The 20,642-nt window shown below is 34.2% G+C and overlaps 1 protein-coding gene across 1 annotated transcript in view; it reads left to right on the top strand.

The window, feature by feature from the left end:
* Positions 1-2,923: 2,923 nt before the first annotated feature.
* LOC145688953 (uncharacterized) overlaps positions 2,924-20,642 on the top strand; it is a 37,428-nt gene continuing 19,709 nt past the window's right edge. The window contains exon 1 of the mRNA XM_081763114.1: positions 2,924-3,151. Coding sequence (XP_081619240.1) covers positions 3,061-3,151 — 91 coding nt within the window. The 5' untranslated portion in view covers positions 2,924-3,060. The remainder of the gene's footprint in view (positions 3,152-20,642) is intronic.

Below are 20,642 nucleotides of genomic sequence, written 5' to 3'. Positions count from 1 at the left end.
ATATGAGGTGTGGCAATCAAATAATGAGATGGTGTCATAAATGTTATGTAATAAAAAGAAAGTTACAATTGACTGTTATTCCCTTCAATATACTCCCCTCCCTATCTATACACCGCTGCATACGTGCCTTCCATTGTTCAAAGCAATGCTGTAGGTCATCAGATGTCACCTTGTTCAACAATCTCCCGTTTTTCCTTTCACCTCTTCCACAGACAGAAAATGTGTTCCCTTTAATGCAGTTTTCACTTTTGGGAATAGATAAAAGTCACAGGGAGCCAGGTCTGAGTAATACGAAGGATGGTCGAACACAGGAAAGCGCTTGGCTGCTAAAAACTGCTTCACAGAAAGGGCATTATGGGCAGGCGCATTGTCTTGGTGGAGGATCCATGCATCGTTCTTTCACAAATCCGGTCTCTTCTTCCTTATTCTTTCCCTCAGCTTGATTAGGAATTCTTTGTAGTAGGTCTGATTCACCGTTTGACCCTGAGGCACCCATTCAGTCATGATGATACCCCTGATATCGAAAAAAAGAAACGATGAGCATTGCCTTCACTTTCGACTTGCTCATTCGTGTTTTTTCATTCCTGGCGATGTGGGAGTCTTCCAGTGCATGGATTGACGCTTAGTCTCGGGTTCATACTGGAAAATCCATGTTTCATCACATGTGATGACACATGTTAGCAAGTCTGGTTCTGCTTTGAGTCGTTCGTTAAATGACGTCACAGCAAATGGTCTTTCCAAAGTCTTTTTGTTCCTGAGAGAGGCTTTTTGGGACAATTTTGGCCCAAACTTTTGTCGTGTTTAAATTGTCATGCAAAATTTGTCTTATTGTCTCTTTGTTAATGTTTGTCATGTCTACAATCATCCGAATACTCAGACGTCTGTCTATCCACACAAGTTCATTAATTTTTTAAACATTTTCATCCGTTCTTGAACTCAAAGGGCGACCGGGTCGTTCATCATCTTCAACCTTCTCTCCCTACCTTCTGAAAATCATTTGTGCCATTCGAAAACTCGCGCACGTGATAGCATTATCACCATATACCTCTTTTAACGTTGTACAACATTCCGTCGTTTTTTTTTTTTTTTTTTTTTTAATTTCACCAGAAATTTGATGTTAATACGCTACTCAACTTTACTGTTTACCTTGATTCCGGCACTACTACAGAACACTTTCCTCTTCATGCAAGCCTGCAAAGAAAAGAAAAGCTTTCAGAATCATGAAACAAACAGTGGCTGCTCATGAAGGTTCAAGATCAACAACATATCATTAGCTACATATCCCCCACGATCTTGCTCGACAGGAGGTGGGCAGTCTCGTTATTTAATTGCTACACCTCGTATATTATATATGTATGACATAACACCCAAGTCACACTAGAATATCGCTTCGTATAAGATCAGCGGAGTCAAGCAGTGTCGAAAGACGGGTGAGCGTTAGTATTCCCAGACAGTGTTGGCATTGTGGTGTCCACCCAGCGGCGTGATAATTGGGGAGCTACTTGAAAGAAAGAATTAGCGAACTCCGGTCTAGAAAGCCAACACTAATGGCGAGATAAACCTATATGCTGACCACATATCACTCTAAAGGCATGAATGCCACAAGCCAGTTGATAGGCCTTGGCCTTCTAAGAGCTGTTGCGCCTGGGGTTTCTTTTATGTATATTATGTAATACTATGTATATTATTATTAGTTTATTTTAATAGACTATTATTATCTTACTTTAATATTATTATTTTATAGTATTATTTTATATAGTAATTGTAACATTATACAGCAGTATTTAATCGTATATGAACTATAAAAGTATGAAAATTTTGTTCTGTTACATAAATTCTTTTATACAGAATTGTACATATTACGTATGTCGTTGTATGCTGCCATAAATGACAAACCCGCAAATACATTCATATGAACTAGTAGTTATTTTCGAGATTTGTTATGTAACTGCGAATTGACATAAATCGCGTATTACATAAGTCGTAGGGTTACTACACGTATTCTCACATCAAGAATAGAGAGAGCATGACAAGAGATCGTTAACATAAAGACATTCACAACGTGTAGAAGTATTGCATATCTCGAATCAGGAGAACTTGTCTTCGACTCCAGCGCTGTCTCGATAGAGGTGAAGTGTTATGCGTGTTATCCCAGTATCGTGATGCAATTGAGAAGCTATGAGTTAAGAGATAGCCAACTCCTATCTAGAAAGCAAGAAATAATGGGGACTATGCAACCCTAGTTTGCAATGAACAAAAGCAATTGTCTTATTATACTTTTTCGTAGGTTTCAGTACCACGAAGTTTCATTTAGTTCTCACTCTTAATAAACAAATATTTGGATGGTGTGATCCAACAATTACTATTTTCCTTTCATCTACCACTACCACAGACAGGTTGTAAAAAAACCCCGGTGGCAGGAAGAGAAGTACAGAACTTTAAAAAATCGAGAAAGATACATACTTTTAAATTATTTTATGAGTATGTTTTTCCTCCTCTAATTCAACTCTATAAAACATTCATGTTAGAAGAAAGTAAAAATCGGTAGAAATTCTTTTTTATATCCTATGTTTAGAGAATTATTCTTTCGAGAAGCAACACTAACCCTTTATTCGAGAGTTATTAACTTGGCCCGCCTCTTGCCGGTTAGAATCCGTGACGAGGCTCACATGTTGGCCAATCAGAATGCATCGCTCTCGCCTCTTTTTCTCTCTTCAATGTTGACTCGTTTTCATTCCTCTATTGATTTCAATGAGATATAATTGTGCGTAGTTTTCTGTAACCAATGAGAAAATGCCTGTAGTTTATGGAACTGGCCAATCAGAACTTCCTTCTTGGAAAAATAGGGGGCTAAACTTTATATCCCCCTCCTTTGCTCTTTCTTTTACCCTCCCTTCCCCTCAAATCTTTAGCTCCTAAAGATCAATGGATAAACATATTACAAAAACCACTATAAACGTTTGGAATAGGAAGATGATAGGAGAAAGCGTTTTAGCTGTCTGTCATTTCACCATAGTTTCTCGTGCTTAGCTGTGATACACAACCGTGTACACAGACGGCATGACAACTGCAGCCGCATGCAAATCTTTCTTGATCAAAGACCTTCTGGGGGATGTGCTGGATAAACAACCTGAATTAGAACGAGTATTGGGTAAGTTTCTCTATGACTTTTTCATTTCTTTAATTTATATATACTGTCAAACAAATGTAACGAGATTATTATCTGATTTCATCTAATTTAACCATAATAACGACTTGCACAGTTTCTACAGAAAAAAAAAGTAAATTCGTAAAATTTCAAAATTTCTTGACTCGAGTCCACGTAAGGCAACGGATACCCAGATGGATTTTTAGTTGGATGAAGTGTGGTCAACACATTGTATTCTGTTATATCTGACATTTTAGATACAAGTTAGCTACTTCTTAATTTAAATATCTCCAATTTTATACGATATTTGATAAACACCAAAAATTCAGTGTCTCTGCCGGGAATGAAACTCGGAACCACGCGCACGCAAGGATTTGCGCGACTCAATTGGCTACATGAATATATCCCTAAACTTTTCCGCGCCCAGTCTAATATTTGTAGAAAATTTTATATCTTTTAATATACATAAAATATTTTCCAAAAGGAAGCAATAGATATGTTTGAGACATGTTATATCTTTGATACTATATTAATAGTAACAGTAAAATAAGAAAACAAAACATATTCTATTCAATAAATAATTCTTTTTTGTATTCTATCAGTGATTTATTTTATTTCAACAAACGTTTCGAAGATTATAACAACAAATCTATATATATAAAAGAGAACGTACAAAATCCTTTGTTCCCTCATCACGCTAATACGGCTGAACCAATTTCTTTCATTTTTGGGGGGTTATTAGGATTTGGACCCTAGATGGTTTTTATCATATCACTTTAATTTTTAATTACCAGTGTCTTGAGATAATTGACCATTCAGGTGTCCATAACGTACAAATCCTTTGTTAGTTATTCATCATAGGTAAAAATAAACGTATTTATATGCAACCCGCATGACCGTGTCACTCGGCGGGTTAACATAAATGACAGGCGATATAATGTTAACATTTACTGCAATCACTTGAAGGCGAAAAAGTAAAAATTATCTAAGTAACAAAGTTTATTGCGTTCCGGGGTGACCGCAGCGAAGCGGGGCGGGTTAACATAAATGACAGGCGATATAATGTTAACATTTACTGCAATCTTCTATGGTTTTTATCATATCACTTGAAAGCGAAAAAGTAAAAATTATCTAAGTAACAAAGTTTATTGCGTTCCGGGGTGACCGCAGCGAAGCGGGGTGAACGCTGCTAGTACATAATATAATTTTCACCAAATTATAATATTGTTAATTTATTTAATTATTATTATTTCTTTCATCCTTTTATTAATTATAATAAACTGTTCTAAATTTCACCTTTTTTAAAAACTTGCTTCTCTATTCAAGGGGGGTGGTTATTCTGTACCAGTCTTCGTAAAATTCTGAGTACAGGAGTGAAACGCAAAAAATACAGAACTCATAATTCCTATGCCGATTAACACAGACAAATTCGCAAATTCTACGTTATGTTGGCGCAGATCATTACGGAATGTGCCTGTTGGTTTTATCCCTTAATTTTATTTCTATTGCTTCTCTTAATACCTTTTTACATTCTCCTGACGTTTCGCTAATAACAAGCATTTTCCTACAAAACTATGATTTACTTTTAGTATACGTGTTACCAATGCTGATTTTTCTGATGAAATTAATACTATTAAGTCAATGAAACAAATCAGCATTGGTAACACATCTACTAAAAAAAATTATATATTCCTCACACTTGGTCATAATTGTACGTCCAATATATTTTAGGACACATTCACATGGATTGAACAAACACCTGGGATAGAATATTAAAACCTTTAGTTAATAAATTATAAACATCTCCATGAAAATTATGTTGCATATATAAACATGTAGGTCTACATATAATAATAATCGATTCTGTTTTAGTACGAAAAAAGACTCTTCGAGATATTGTGTATAACTAATTATTTTGTATTTACTATCTTTAATGTAATGATTGACTGAAATGCAATATTTTTATAGATAAATAATTTCTCAAAGATAGTGATAATTTGGTTTTATCGAGTTTTGTAAACATTAGATCGCCATCTAATTTATAATGTGTCCTTATTTTCGAAATGTTAACAAGTTGAATGTTAGTTGTCAGTAAGCTTAGAATGAAGAAAAAGAAATATTTCCAAACATTGACTATTGACTAAAATACCGTATTTTCTCATGAAATTTGTGAACGTTTTAAATCTATTTTGACCACTGGAAAATCGAGGTTCATAAAATATGGGGATTTTTAAATAGAGGTCTTGATCTGGATTTTATTCTAGTACATACGATAATTAATATTTACAATCATCATTTTGTTGTAATTTCGTAACATAGGACTAATTTTAAATTATTATTAATGAAGCTTATAACAAAATGACTGGAAAGTAATTTATACAGATCTAGCATTCTCTATTCGTGCCGGAAGCATTTAATTATTGAGGGCACTGTACGGGTGATTGACTTTTGATCGATGCGTCCTTGATGAAACTTGATGTTTCGTTGTTGTGAAATGCGAGAATTAGCCTTGGTGAAACGACTACGAATCCGCTACATAGTGGTCGAACTGAAAATAAGTTTGTAAAAATGTGTGCGTAGCATATACGGACCAAAAATAAAGTTGAAAATAATCCTTTAAAAATTAGGATGCGCAAAATACGCAGTGTAGCAAATTATATGAGAAGATACGGCAAAGCATTAGTTTTTCAATGTTAGTCCATTGTGTAAATACACTGGGAATATAGGAAGTGGTCCTTGGGTTGCTGATGAATCTATCACAAGTAGAGTAATGGTAGATTGACAGGTAGATTATTGGTAAAGAATTGTGGTAAGTTATCCTGACTACAGTAATGGAAGTAAGAATTTACAATATTTTAAATAATTTCAAGGTGGAAACAAAAAATAAAAATGAAATAGAAGTTACGAAACAGAAAATTATACATTACTTTTCAAATCAACATTGAAATTATGTTACAACCATTGCATATAAATGATCGTAAAAGTTAGGGAATTATGAAAATTTGAAAAATAATTGTATGATAATTATGCAGTTTGAAAGTTGTACGATTACTTCTAATTTACACGTTAATGTGTATAGTTATTTGCAAAACACATTAACTTGTTTAAATAAATACACGCTTGCTATTCTCTGAATATAAAATTAACAGAAAATTGTTGACTGAAGTTAATGAAACACACAAGCTAAATGCAAATAGTCTTATCATTAACTACTTTCAGAATATAGCTTTTTAAGCTCCCAAGCTTATATAATTTCAGAACATGCATATATATTTAATGTGATAAATGTTTATTTTTCCATATTGTTTTTACTAAGGGCAGTGTTAAAACCCTAAACCTTTTCCTTTGCGTACGTCACTGGTATCAGTGCTGGGAATATACTTCAGACTCCAATAAAAATAAATAAATAAATAAATAAATAAAAATCTTTGCTTCAAATTACTTACGGAAGAATGGTAACAAAACTCTTATTAGTTGTTACATTTTTTTAAACAAAAAAGGATTACACTATTCGAAAAACAAAGAAGATAATATTGAAGACATATAAAGAAAAATACTTCTTCTTCAGTCATAGATGTTACGAATGAAGTATTTCTAGATTGGTTGTATGTTGTAGAATTGTATCAGAGACCATAAATATCATCAATATATGACAAGCATGTTTGGAATTTGTATTACCTTCTGTGATTATTAACCGATTTTCTTTTATATATAAAAAGGAGGGTGCCACGGTGGATAATTGGTGGAGCGCTTACCTCTGGGACATGGTGTGGGGTCCCTGGTTCGATCTCCGGCCAAGAATATTTGTGGTGGACAATATCGTGTCCGCAGATTTTCTCGGAGTTCTCCCGTTTCCTCCCACTTTATCATTCCACCAATTCTTCCATCATCATTCTCTTGCTTTAATCATCGTCTCCCCTAGCCTAAAGCACAATCGTGAAACCTTAAACTGAAATATGTCATTTCATTAAAAAAAAAAAAAAAAAAGTTCTCAGTTTGACCTGTATGTGTGCATGTGAGTATGGCTGTATGCGATTATATAGAAAACGTTTAGTCATATTCTAATGCGGTTTGTATTAATTATTCGAATAAGTAATTCCCAAAAAAGGTTTATACGTATGAAATATTTTAAAAATATTAATTAATTAATCATTTAAAAAAAACTCCTGCTTCAAATAAAACTTATCCTAAGATATGCTGCAACCAGAGATTCAACAAACTAAGGTGGGTTACATATACCTAGGGCTTTTCTTTAAGAAAGCCAGCTTTCTGCAAATGATTTAACTGGTGATGGATGTTTAGGCCATTGCCGATGTCATGACTGTTTACATACCAGTTTTGCTCAATTTTCGCCAGAATATCATCTACTTTTCTGCGATTGATCGCGCACTGCGAGAAACACCTTGGACGTAGAAATTTCCAAAACAAAATCGACTGTTTTGCTGTTTTGTGTCTATGTTTCCTGTTGGAAGTGTCTAAATATCTGCAGCCTTGTAATGACGAACCTATAGGAAGTCTCGATGGGCAATTGGTAGAGCGCTTATATCTAGTTTCAAGAGTCGGAGGTTTGATCCCAATCCATGTGAGTTCGTGACGAATGACATTGAAAGAGAGAGGAGGGAGAGAGACTCAAATATGGGAACAGAGGGGGATACATTCTCATATAGAAGGTTAGAATCGGAAAAGCAAATGGTTGCACAGCATCCATATTCTGAGAAAAATTGTGATTTTGTAAAGCGTAAAAATCAAATTTTCTCAGTCGAACTTGCGATCATCACACTCGCAGTTGTTGAATTAAAATGGAGAAGTATTTTTGAAGCATCAGATTATTACGTAGAGACGGAAAGTTCTAAAAAAAATGAGAATGAAGAATTAGAAAATTCACAGATTTCGAAGATGGGTTTTGAACCAAGAACTTCTCAGTTATGAAGCTACAACGTTAAAAACTCACCCCTGGAGAATGGAACTTGACGAATCACTTGCGATGCAATGTATCGAAGAAGCAATGTTTAAGCCACGTGATATGCGAGAAAGTTCAGCGTCTGAAGTGCTGCAAAATATCATAAGTATGTATCCGGCGGTCTGGAAGTCGGACACCGAATCGATATCAGAAAGCCATTACTTGCTATGTCGTACTATTTTTGTTCTATATCAATAAAGGTTGGAACTGGAATTGAATAGATGGCTAATGGAGGAGATAGAATCTACTCTTGAGAAGGTGAATCGATTGCAAAAAACTGCATCTCGACATCTTTTACCGTTTTTGATCTATGGAAATCAGTAATAAGACCGGAAGTGGTAGTAAATTACAGTCCTTTCCGGTATTGGTAGAGTGTTGTGAGTTACGATGACATGTTCTCTTGACACTCTGAGTCGATTGCAAAAAAACCGCTTATCGCTATCTAGTAGAGTTTCTTTATGGCGATAAGTGTTGAAACCGCAAATGGTTTATTTTAAGCACTTCCCAGTTTGAATAAGGACTAATGGAGAAGGTCGAACCTGTTCTTGGGACACTGAATCGATTGCAGGAAATTGCATCTCGAAATCTTTTACCGTTTCCGCTCTGAGGAAATTAGTATTGAATCCGGAAGTAGTATTAAATTTGAACCATTTTTCTGTTTTGGTAAAGTGTTCGGGATAGGCATGGTACGTTGCCTTGAGACGCTAAATCGTTTGTAAATAAACATTTCTCGCTATCTGTTACCATTTTTGATTTATGGTGATAAACTTTGAAACTGGAAACGACAAATTTGAACCACTTCTGGTTTGAAGAGAGAGTTAATGGAGGAGATGGAACCTATCCTTGGGACGCTAAATCGATTGTAGAAAACTGCATCTCGATATCTGTTACTGTTTCTGCTCTGATTACCTGTCGATAGACGGACGGAAGAACGGACAAAGGACAAAGCCGTTCTATAAGACTTCCAAAACGTATACATTTGCTTGAAAGATCTGAGGAAAAACTTTAGTCAGAATGGCGGCTATCAGATTCAAACCGGGGCTCTACCGATTATGAAGCAAGAATACTAACCACTAGCCTATGCTCATTTAATAATGATTTAAACGACTGTACTTGATACTTGATATCAACAAAACTTTTTCACACACACACACACACACACACACACACACATCTATTTCGGTATACATAATACTACCACTAAGCTTTGGGATGTAATTCTTTATACCAAATTAAAGAAAAAATGTTACAAACATATGGGAATGAAGATTTCTGTAGTTTCACAGTACTAAAAGTGAAAAAAAAAAATATTTGAAACACTCTAGTTTGAAAATTATAGCACCTATCTCAAAGAAACACTTGAGAACAATTGGAAACTCTGTTACTTAGAATTTAAATTTTAAGTATCATTTTTTAGAGTCCTATAATAAGTATGGTTGTGCAAGTAAGTCTTTCAAGGAAGTTTGAGTTTTGGTTTTGAAACCCAGAGGAAGTACGTACACAAATGGATATTTTAGAAATAAATGGCAGTTATCTTTAGATAAGCCATATTTAAAAGCCATTTTATTTCCCTGTTCTAATTGCAAATAAATAGTAGCCCTATTACTTTTCACTTTCATGAGTATAACCTTCTCTTCTGGTTCTCTCTTATGAGCTATGCAACCACACACAGTTTTTTTTTTTTTTTTTTAATTCAAAGAAAAGTTCTTGTAATTATGGGTATTCAGTTTCTATTACCGAATATTGTGAATAATTTTTGATGAATTTCTCTCAAATGGATGTAATCAATTCTTAAAAAAAATTAATTTAATTTAAAAAATAAAATTCATATTATACAGTTTGTTTTGTATAATCTGTCTTCTTCTTTCTCTCCATATTTTCCCATTTATGTGGATCGACGATTCTGATGAGTCTTCTCCATAAATCCCCCCGGAATTCTTTCCCTGTTTGACTCGTCTTCCTGGGTTATTCTTAACCATCTCCATCAACTTCCTTCTTGGCCACCCTATTTTCCTCTTTACATTCACTTCCATTGTCATCACCTTTCTGACCAAATAGTCATTTGTTCTTCTCCTTAGATGACCAAACGCAGCAGTCTTCTTTCTTGGAGCTTCTTAGATATTTCTACAAGATTGGTTGCTCCCCTTACTCTCTCATTCCTCACTCTGTCTCTTCATGTTACCCCACAAATACAACGTAACATTCTCAATTTGCAAACTTCATTTTTTTTACATGTGCTCTCTTTATTAATCATATTTTTGCTCCGTAAATCATTTTATGTGTTATTTCCACGTCCAAATCACTATTCTTGGCAACAGATGAGTCTAAATATATATATATATATATATATATATATATATATATATATATATATATATATATATATATATATATATATATATATATATATATATATATATATATATAAAGCACTTCATTTAATCTTTCCTCTTGTAGCCTTACTTGCCTATTTCCTTTTCCGTAAAACTCGAAATATCAAGTTTTCTTTCTACTAATTTTTAGGCCTCTATCTTCCAAAGACTTCCTCCAACTCTCTGCTTTCTTTTTAACTTCTACACAATATTATTCACAAAAATAATACATCAGGGGGCTTTATCTTTCGTATGTTGTAACACCCATGGCAATGTTAAAGATTCATGGGTTTAAGGCTAAGCCCTGGTGTAATCCAACCCAAACATGGATTTGGCGTGTTAGTCGATCCCACACTATTTTTTACTTGGGTCATAGCTCCTGTATTTAAGAAGTTAGAAGTATTATAAAAATTCTCGTCTCGTCTCGATTTTCGAAAAATTTTACGCGTATGTTCATTTTTGAAATACAAATTGCTTTGTAGACTAGAATGACACGAAAATGATACTTTGTGTTTAGAAGCTCATTGAATATCCAAGGAATAGAAGAAAACTCGGTAATTGTTTTGCTTGTTGAGTACGTGCACTGAGTTTCTTTCTCCTCCCTAGTATGATTTTACTTTTAAGTCTCCCCCTGTAGGATTTATAACTGATCGGTTTGAAGACACTACTTAATCTACAATTTACTGCCTGATATAAATAGTCGTCTCTTCAGTTATGCAATACGACTGTAGTCGTTACATGTGCTACATTACATCTGTACCACGAGTATATATGAGTAGAGTCGAATCACATTTCGTCGCTTGTGTATCAATAAAATGGTCTTAGTGCTTGTATTGGAATATTAAGGTTATAATCAGGGAATTAAAACTCATGGGTGCAGGTCGCCACGACGAACAGAAATTCGAGTCTGGAACCTCATTAATTTACGGCCAAAACATGTGGGCCAATGCATCACACTAGATTTTTTTTTTATTATTATTATGACGTTTGATCTTCACAACTGGCATCTAGGTCAGAAGAATTTTTTACAAACATTGTAGTTATAACTATACCTGAATTGAAATGCAATTCAAAAATACTTAGAGAATCCAGTTAAATGTTCAGCAGACAGATACATACCATATATAGGTTACTTGTATCGTACCTAAGACAATGAAGAAAGTTAAAAGTTGCGAAAAATATGCCACAAAAATCACCTGTTCAAAATGCTCCTATTTTTCTTATTTGAAAATATGTTAACACTACATGAAGGTTGACTTTTCATGAATGACTTCATCCAAAAATGAATAGAATATACCGATTGCTGTAAAAGATTTAGTTTTTCTTGCGTGTGTGAATACATTCGAAAAATGGGTCGCTTTCGCAGCGCAGAAGTAGAAGCAATGTAAAGTAGATAAAAAGCATAGATTTCTTTGGTTCTCTGTCGACTTGTTCGTGTTTTCATCTCCTGTAGTTTCTCCAGTGTCATACTACTGCCTACCGGATAAATAGATCTCGAAAATTGTAGAAACTATCGCGTATGTACATATTTGCGGCTTTGACATCTGTTATAGTATACAATAACGTAACTGTATTTATCTGCATAAAAGAATTTGTATTGAAGCTGTACTGTATGTTTTCATACTTTTATAGGTTATATCCGAGTAAAAGCATGACGTTTCATTTATAAAATAATACTCTATAAGTAATATAATATTATTATACATTCAATTCGACTTACATAAAATTCAAGTTATGTAAAGGTAACGAAACACATTATTTACGGAAGTCGGGGGGTGTTACTGTACTTTCTTAATAAGTTCGAATCTGTCTCCTCGAGCCTCATTAGTTGAGGTTCGAAGTGTAACAAACACAAAAAGTTAACCATATAATTAATAATTTAACCATGGAAGACTACCCAACAACATAAACACTGGAATTTAGTTATACGCAACTCCAGCGATCAGTTTTGCTTCCTCCTCGACTGATATGATTGAGCGGTGATTTAATCTTTTGCCACAGCGGTTTTTAGTTTTTAAAGATCTATCGAACGAGGTGTCACTTGCCCCATATTTGCATTTAAAATTTTGAAATTGGGCCCCATGTCCCCTTGAAGAGTGGCCCTGGGGGGACCACGACGTCACCATTTGATTTGCCCCATGGTATTTCCTATTTGAGTTTTTGTTTACTTCATTTATGTTCAACTGTTTTCGACATATTTCTGTGGAAAGATTAAAATGGGCCACCCTGTAGATCTATATATATATACACATATATGTTCCATGATAACCACTGTAAAACTGTATTCGATTTTTTTGTTATACGCTGCGTATTGTCTTGAGACTTCTTAATTGTCCTCACTGTTTGGTTTCAAAATCATCCGAGAACGAAATTGTGACTGTCTCTCCCCTCGATAGCTCGTACATATTATTTTGCTCTTAATGCAATATGGTGTATATACTCTTTAAATCCTTCGCAGAAATCTCTCTGCTTTGGTTTCAAACCAATAAGTTTTTTACAAGTTAATTTACCTCCCTCAAATTAAAAAGAAAACACTAGGATAACATTCGTTAAAAAATTTTAAAGAACAAGAATTACTTGTGTCAGTTAGGATTAAAATTCCTGAGGGCAAACACAACGGAAATATCAAATAAAAGATAAAACTTTCTCTCGCTTTCACAACCTACATTGTCACTTCCACTTCTATAAATTAAGTATTTTTTTTACTAAGAATTGTCACAAAGTTCTTTTGGAATATTCAAAAATATTATTGAAGCGAGCGTAGGGAAGTTTCTACCATTCGACTAGTTCTACAGTTGTTTGGCCCTCTGTCCGTCTCCCCATGTGTCTGTTCCACGATAACTTTCGTAAAACTTATATGAATTTAATTAGACTTGGTATATTCCTTCGTTCGACTTACAGAAATAATCTGTTTGGGATTGCAATCTATTAAGAACAGGAGGTTAAAATAGAGTGAAAACAAGTTTCGCCGGATGTAATAAGTTTGAACTTATACATCCATGACAATTATCCGACATATATAACGAACGTAAAATTTATCCAATTTTACTAAAACTTGGTATCAATGTTTTTTTTTTTTTTTTTTTTTTTTTTTTTTTTTTTTAAGCATTATGGCACCGCAGTTTGGGATACAAAATCATAGAAATGCGATGTCAATGAACATTGAATCGCAAAATGGAATACACTTTCGTTCAAAATTTATTACTAAAGTGAGTTACATTTGCAACAAAAAACAACATTTCTTTGCCTTTCCTTCAAGACAGAACGATTCTCTTTCGATATCACGTATTCGTACTAGCAAATGTCCAGTGATAAATATCTCTAAGCTCGAAAACCCAACGTTTTATCTTTAGGTGTTTTAGATTCTCAATTATACAAACAAATCTACTACGGACTAGGGATGTCCAGATCCGGATCTCGGATCTGGACCCGGATCTTGAATCTGGATCCGAAATTCTAATCTCGGATCTGGGTCCGAAATCCGGATCTCAGATCTTGATTCTTACCCAAACCCACATCCCACCCACATTGCGATAAACTTGAATATGTAAAATTCGCCGAAAGTAATTTCACGAAGTCCTGACAGTGAAGAAGAAAACAAAAAGTTAAGACGAATATTGAGAAGTCTATTTGTCTCCTTCATTCTACTCTAAAGATCAAATGCTTGCCTTACTTGAAAAAAAAAAAAAAAAAAATCTGATTTGATCCGGATGAGAGTTCGAATGTCGAATCTAGGTCCGCCCGGTTCCAGGACCGAGATACACACCTGGGATTTGGAACATTTGAAACCAGAATACATTTGAAACTGGAATGCAAAACTCGAATATTTAAAATTCCTCAAGAGACCTATTTCATTGACAATTAAGAAAACATAAACAGTTAAGACAAGTATTGACTAGTTTTTACGTGTATTTATCTTGCTCAGTCTGCTCAAAATATCAAATGTACACGTTACAATTAGATTTAATAATTATTTAGTAAATCACAATATGAGCACCGAGAATAAAGCATCAATTTTGGTGCCCCTTATCTAGATTTGAAATTTCGGATTCATACATAGAATCAGGCTAAGATAAATATTTGATATCTGGAAACCGAAACATGTGCTAGTACCAAGATCGTAGCCGTTATAATGCGAGTGGAAGGCACTTGCACTAATACCGCGTGTACTTTGGGGAACAAGAGAAACTAAAAAAAGATAAATATTCTTTTTCAGGGGTAAGTCACGCTTTAACATGACTTTTCATGAGTGTTGTGTTCAAATACGAAAACTGTAATGGCGACTTGTTTGAAATAAAGGTCTTTTCATTTTTAACAGTAAAGTTAGGTACTTTCACATTGGGGAAAAATTTGCAAGGCACATTCCACCGATTAGGGTGCTGATTCTTATGGAAGCTTTCACTTGAACCGGAAGATTTTCTCATGTGGGTGTCGGATTGCCACAATTCACCTTGCTGAAAGACGTGGTTTATCAGGAGGTCGGCCAAGTTACTTTTGGACTTAGCCTGTAGACTGCTTCTGGTCTCAATTATTCCCATATAACAAGACTAACCATATACATAGTTGGTTCGAAATGAGTTAAAATATCACTAATTGACCTTAAGGGGATAATAACGATTTAAATATTCGTAAATCAGAAGAGATATGAAAGTTAGCGTTAAAATAAATCCGATAGGCCTAATTCCGGAATGAAGAGATTTATATGCAACCTAAAGATAGCAATAAAACTCCTTATATAACATTTTCAAAGATAAGATTAACAGTTATCTTCTTGAAGAGGGTTTACGGCAGCATAGAAAATTATAAATCCAATTATTATAAGTAGTACCTCTGACAGCCCTGCATTTCAAATCACAAGCTCCCTTCATCCTGACAAGTGGGAATTCACTTGCCCACAATGACTTTTCAGCCGTTCTAGTAACATCATCAATATCTCAGTTTGGGTTTGGGGATCATGCTTCAGTGAACCTTGACTATCACCATCAACAGCTATTAGAGAATCAGAACTTATTTCTATACTAGATAATATGGATAACTATAGCTTCTCGTCTATAGAAGACGGAGAGCGTATGGTATTATCGCAGGAAATATTTGATACATAAGACTTAGATTGTCAGTATTTAGGAGCAACTTTAAAAAGAATCAGTTACCTTAAATGTGCTACCGCTTAGCCGAGAATACCCAACAGCCATGGTCGGGTGGTCTGCGACATTAGGCTGTGGATCGTTTGCTGTGAATGTCTTGGATTCGAATCCCGCTTCGGGCATAGGTGGTTTTAACTGTCCTTATTTACTTCTATGTCTATGTGGTGTCGTAATGGTTACAGTGTAATCCGTGCAAAACGTTTAGCAGGTTAAATAATTTGATAAAAAGCTGTTGCCTTTTCATATATATATATATATATATATATATATATATATATATATATATAAACAAAAATTTCGTGCTGACCCAGCATCGTGAGAACAATTGGAGAGTTATCTGAAGTAAGAGGTAGCGGACTCCAGTCTAAAAAGCCGGTATTAGGGACTTCGGTTGTCGATGCGTTGACTACACATACCCACTTTGAACGTATGTCCACTGGTAGGAACCAAAGGACTGTCGTGCCAAGAGTTTATAGTTTGTTTTAATTATCATAAATGGCTTCTTTATTGTTAAATTTTATCCAATATTTTCATTTCAACTGGTTTGCGAAACTCAGAGCTAGCTACTTGTTTTCTTTGTAATTCATGTTCATAGTCAGCACAACTAGTCACTAAGGAAAAGCAAACTTCTTAATAAAATTCGTTTCGCGTCTTTCGTCGCTCTAAGTTTAGTTATTTTTTTTAGCCTTTTTAAAAGTTGAAAAGCGTTTTATCATTTTCCCCTAGTTTACCCTATTTTTTTCTAGTTTTACCTATGCTTCTTTGCACGGACATTGCACCTATAGGCACAGCTTAATGTGTTCGTTTACAAAAGCGGGCCTTTCTCCTGTCACTATAGAAAGTGAGCGTGCCCTGCATCAGAGAAATATTAATTGACGTATGTAAATGAATATACGTATCTGTAAGTCATAATTACTCACAGTTAGTTTTTGCATCGTACATAGTTTCCTCATCTTCATTAATCTCTTCACCCTCGCTTCCTGAATTCCAGTTCTAGTATTCTTTCTTGAACAAGGTCCATTTAATGGGGGACTGATGTCTCATGTAGGCCTTTTAACTATAACATCAGCAATAAAGAAAGTAGGGTTTAATTTGCACTAATTTTAAAACATTATGCTAATTATTACCTAAATAATAATAATAATAATACGGAGCGAGCTTAGGCTAGTTGTTAGGATTCTTGCTTCGCACTTGGGTAACACCAGATTCGAATTCGGAGACCAGCCATCCTGACTGAGGATTTTCCAGGGTTGTTCCTCAGTTATACTGGGCAAATGCTAGGTTAATAGCTTAATTTAAGGTTGCGGAGACCTTCCTTCCATTCCTTTTCCAATGTTGTTTTCATCTGTTGATTACTACAGTGTAAAGTGGCCTCTGAGGATGTATTTGGTAGCTTATAGTAAATAAACAATAACGATATAATATATCTTCACGAAACGTGTGGGTTAATTTAACTACAGCCGTACAGTCTCAATAGATAACTTAAGTTTTAATATGAATTTCCTGACTTTTAACTACTATTTTCGTATTGTTTTAGCTTTCAATTTTCTCATGTATGTTCCCACCGAGAATTGGTCCTAAGATCACATGAACAAATGCAAATATGTTAAATATTTTTGAACACTAATATACAAAACACAAAACGCTTCAATGATAGGATGCATGAATATGTTTTGGTTACGTCCTGCAAATGTATGATTAAAGAAACCTGGAGGGTGAAGAAGAAAAAACAGAAATCTCTTTCTTTATTTACTCCTTCAACAAACCCCGACCTCAGATGAGCAAGCCATAAGTTAGGTGATAAAGTCATACAACAAACACTTTTATTAATAATAATACTACTACACAACCATATCGCTCTGCTGAAATTCTCGTGTGTATGTTTAAAAATCTACTGTTGTGCCACGCACCTTTGAAGTGAAAGATATTCATTATTACATTTGTTGAGGTTGGACTCTAGTGAGTCAAAAACTACAATTAAAAAGAGTTCGTTTTGTCTAGTATTCCTGAGATTAGAAGGACTTTATCTAAAAGATATTTCATTTGTATATGAGAAAATAGTAAAGCTTATTTTCTAAGAATAAAATAAATATTTTCAATGTGAAGCTAACATTAAATTTTGAAGAGGAGCTAAACAGAAGAATTTGTTACCCTTTCCATCAGTTTACAGACAGTTCACTATACTCTGAAATGGAATGAAGTCAAACTTGGAAACATTTTACTAAAGAGGCTTCGGCAGAAAGTGCAACATGTAAATATTGTAAGGTTAAAATAAAATAAAGAACAAAGGTAGCATAAACGTGTTATGGAAACATTTAAAAACACAGCAACCAACTATATTAATGAATCCGAAAAAAGTATTGACGAAATTTAGATATTCAATTTTATCATCACAATTTCAGATGTAGGTTTGGATACGAATCAAGATCTGAGATTCTAATTTCGGATCCGAGATCCGGACCCAGATCCGAAATTCGAATTTCGGATCCGGATCCGAGAACCAAATTTCGGATCCAGATCCGGATCTGAGATTCGGATCCGAGATCCGGATCTGGGTCTCATTGGGTCCGGGATATCCGGATCCTAAAATTTTTGGCCATCCCTACTACGGAGTACACATCATATTACTGGAGATTGGTAATAGAATTGACGAAAAAGATAACCTTGAATACATAACATGAAAGATACCTTTGACATGATACTGAATCTGGAAATAAAGCACCTTAGTGAGATTTCGAGATGCAAGAGCCCATCTAAAGCTTTGGAAACAACATCACTAGCAAAAACACGGAATTTCAGCATTCCTTTTTTCCTGCTTTTCTACCTTTTCATAGTTGATTCAAGCTCAAATAAAGGGTTGGTTCCTCAATGACGCATCTAGTTGTTACGTAACAATGGTCGACAAATATTCTCTTTGTTGAACCCTGGATTCGAGTAGCAATATTAAGAAATGTAAATACGTTTGTATGAAATAAACTTATCGTGTCTTTATCGTAAACATGAAGGCTTCTAAGACTATAAGTCCAATTCTCCGTTTCGTAACGACGTTACAGATTCAACACGTCATAGAAAACTCGATATGGACACCTTCAAAAGCAGATACCTGATTATACAATCTATTCGACAACAAATACAACTGACAATGCTTTTTCTTTGCATTGCTTTTCATGATTATTATTGTTCGTGATATTTTAATCTCTTCACGGGTATGGCATCAAATGATGCCACATATTTATCGGGAAAATAATCCAAATTTTTTTCACGAAGAAGTGTGCGAACTAAAGGTAAGTAAAAACAAGCGCTTTAGAATATATATTTTTTTTTACTTACCTTCAGTTTGTACTCTTCTTCGTGAAAAAAAAAAATTCGGATTATTTTCCCGATAAATATGTGGCATCATTTGATGTCATATCCGTGAAGAGGTTAAAAATAATTTTCTATCGACATAAACCGTAAAATATAATAATAATAATAATAATAATAATAATAATAATAATAATAATAATAATAATAATAATAATAATAATAATAATTTGCTACACTGCCGAAAATGCGATACAAAATATACAAATTGCGGCGCAAGTTTAAATTTGGTTAACAATTTACAACGCGAAAACCAAAAACTTAAAAGTGGATAAATAAATAAAAATAATATTAAACGCTTCTTGAAATATACCTTCCTTTAACTTGTAAAAATTACCTTGTTGGGAGTTGCAATCAACCAAGAATAAGGAGGTAAAATGGGGTAAAATTCACCCAATGTTGTAAGTAACACAATTTTCCAATATAAAGTACGTTAAAAGTATTTATGATAAAAAAAAAGAAAAAAAATTAGGGTAAAATTTCTTTGGGGTATTCTTATCATCCTCATAGTAAGGGGTTAAAATCTGTCAAGAGTGAAAATGGATTTATCTTCCTCAATTTAGAAGAATATGTTTTACACGATTTTGATGTAATATGTCGTAATTTTCTTTGAGGTTTCCCCATCATTCCCTCTGCATGGAGTTAAAATCATTAAATAATTAAGTTGTGGATTTACCTCCTCCGATTTTTTTTTTTTAAATTCCACAATAACTTTCGTAAACTCATCCGGTTTTGATACAACATTATGTATATTTTGTTCGATTCTTTTCCGTAATTCCCAGCGCTTGCGATTCAAGTACCTCAATAATTAGCAGTGAATGTTCGATGGATTACTCTCTCGAACATACAGAGGCTTCTACCGTTCGACTCAATTGGGATTTGTGTATCCGCCTGTTCCACGATAATTATCGTAAACCTTATCCGTGTTCAATAAAACTTCGTATGCCTTTAGCTTGCAGAAATAATCCTGTTGTTTGGGATTGTAGTCCATCAAATATAATGAAGTAAGAGGGTCTATCATCCATCTAAATCTAATCCATGTTGCTCGTTTGCACATACGCGTACAAAATAATTTTTCAGTATAACCAACGAAGAATTATTCAATTTTGATAAGGCGCAATGTATATTTTCTTTAGGTATTCTGATCATTCTTATTGGTTGCTGTTGAAACTGACCGTTGACTGGCCAGTAAAAAGTTGTAATTTCAACCACATTTGGGGTTCCTCATATAAATAGTATGATAAGAAAATATTTTTCATTGACAATGATCCCTAAAATTATTCTATTTTGAAGCAGTTATGGCATATATTTTCTTAGAGGCTTCGCTATCATTCGCACTGCATGGAGTTAAAATCGTTCATGACTCATGTGTCATGGTTAATAAAACGTTCAAATTATTTATTTTGAAGTATTAAAAAATACTTTTGTACCTGAATGTACAATCGAAAACATCTATTTAGATATGTATTAAGAAAATCTAAATGAAGTCCAGAAACAAATAATTTTCAAGAAAAGCCCAGATCGCAAATAGTTTAGAAGGACATGTTGCGTACTTGTTGTTTTCAGTTATAGTGAGTGAAAGTAGTTTTCCAGAGCAATATATAAATTCAAGAAAATTAGAACAGTCTATGAATTAGATAGATGCTCTCTTAATC

Source organism: Thermobia domestica, chromosome 7, assembly GCF_964235325.1.
Source record: "Thermobia domestica chromosome 7, izTheDome1.hap1.1, whole genome shotgun sequence".
Classification (NCBI taxonomy): Eukaryota; Metazoa; Arthropoda; class Insecta; order Zygentoma; family Lepismatidae; genus Thermobia; species Thermobia domestica.
The sequence above is the reverse complement of the archived record's forward strand: the minus strand, read 5'-3'. Positions and strand labels throughout refer to the sequence as shown.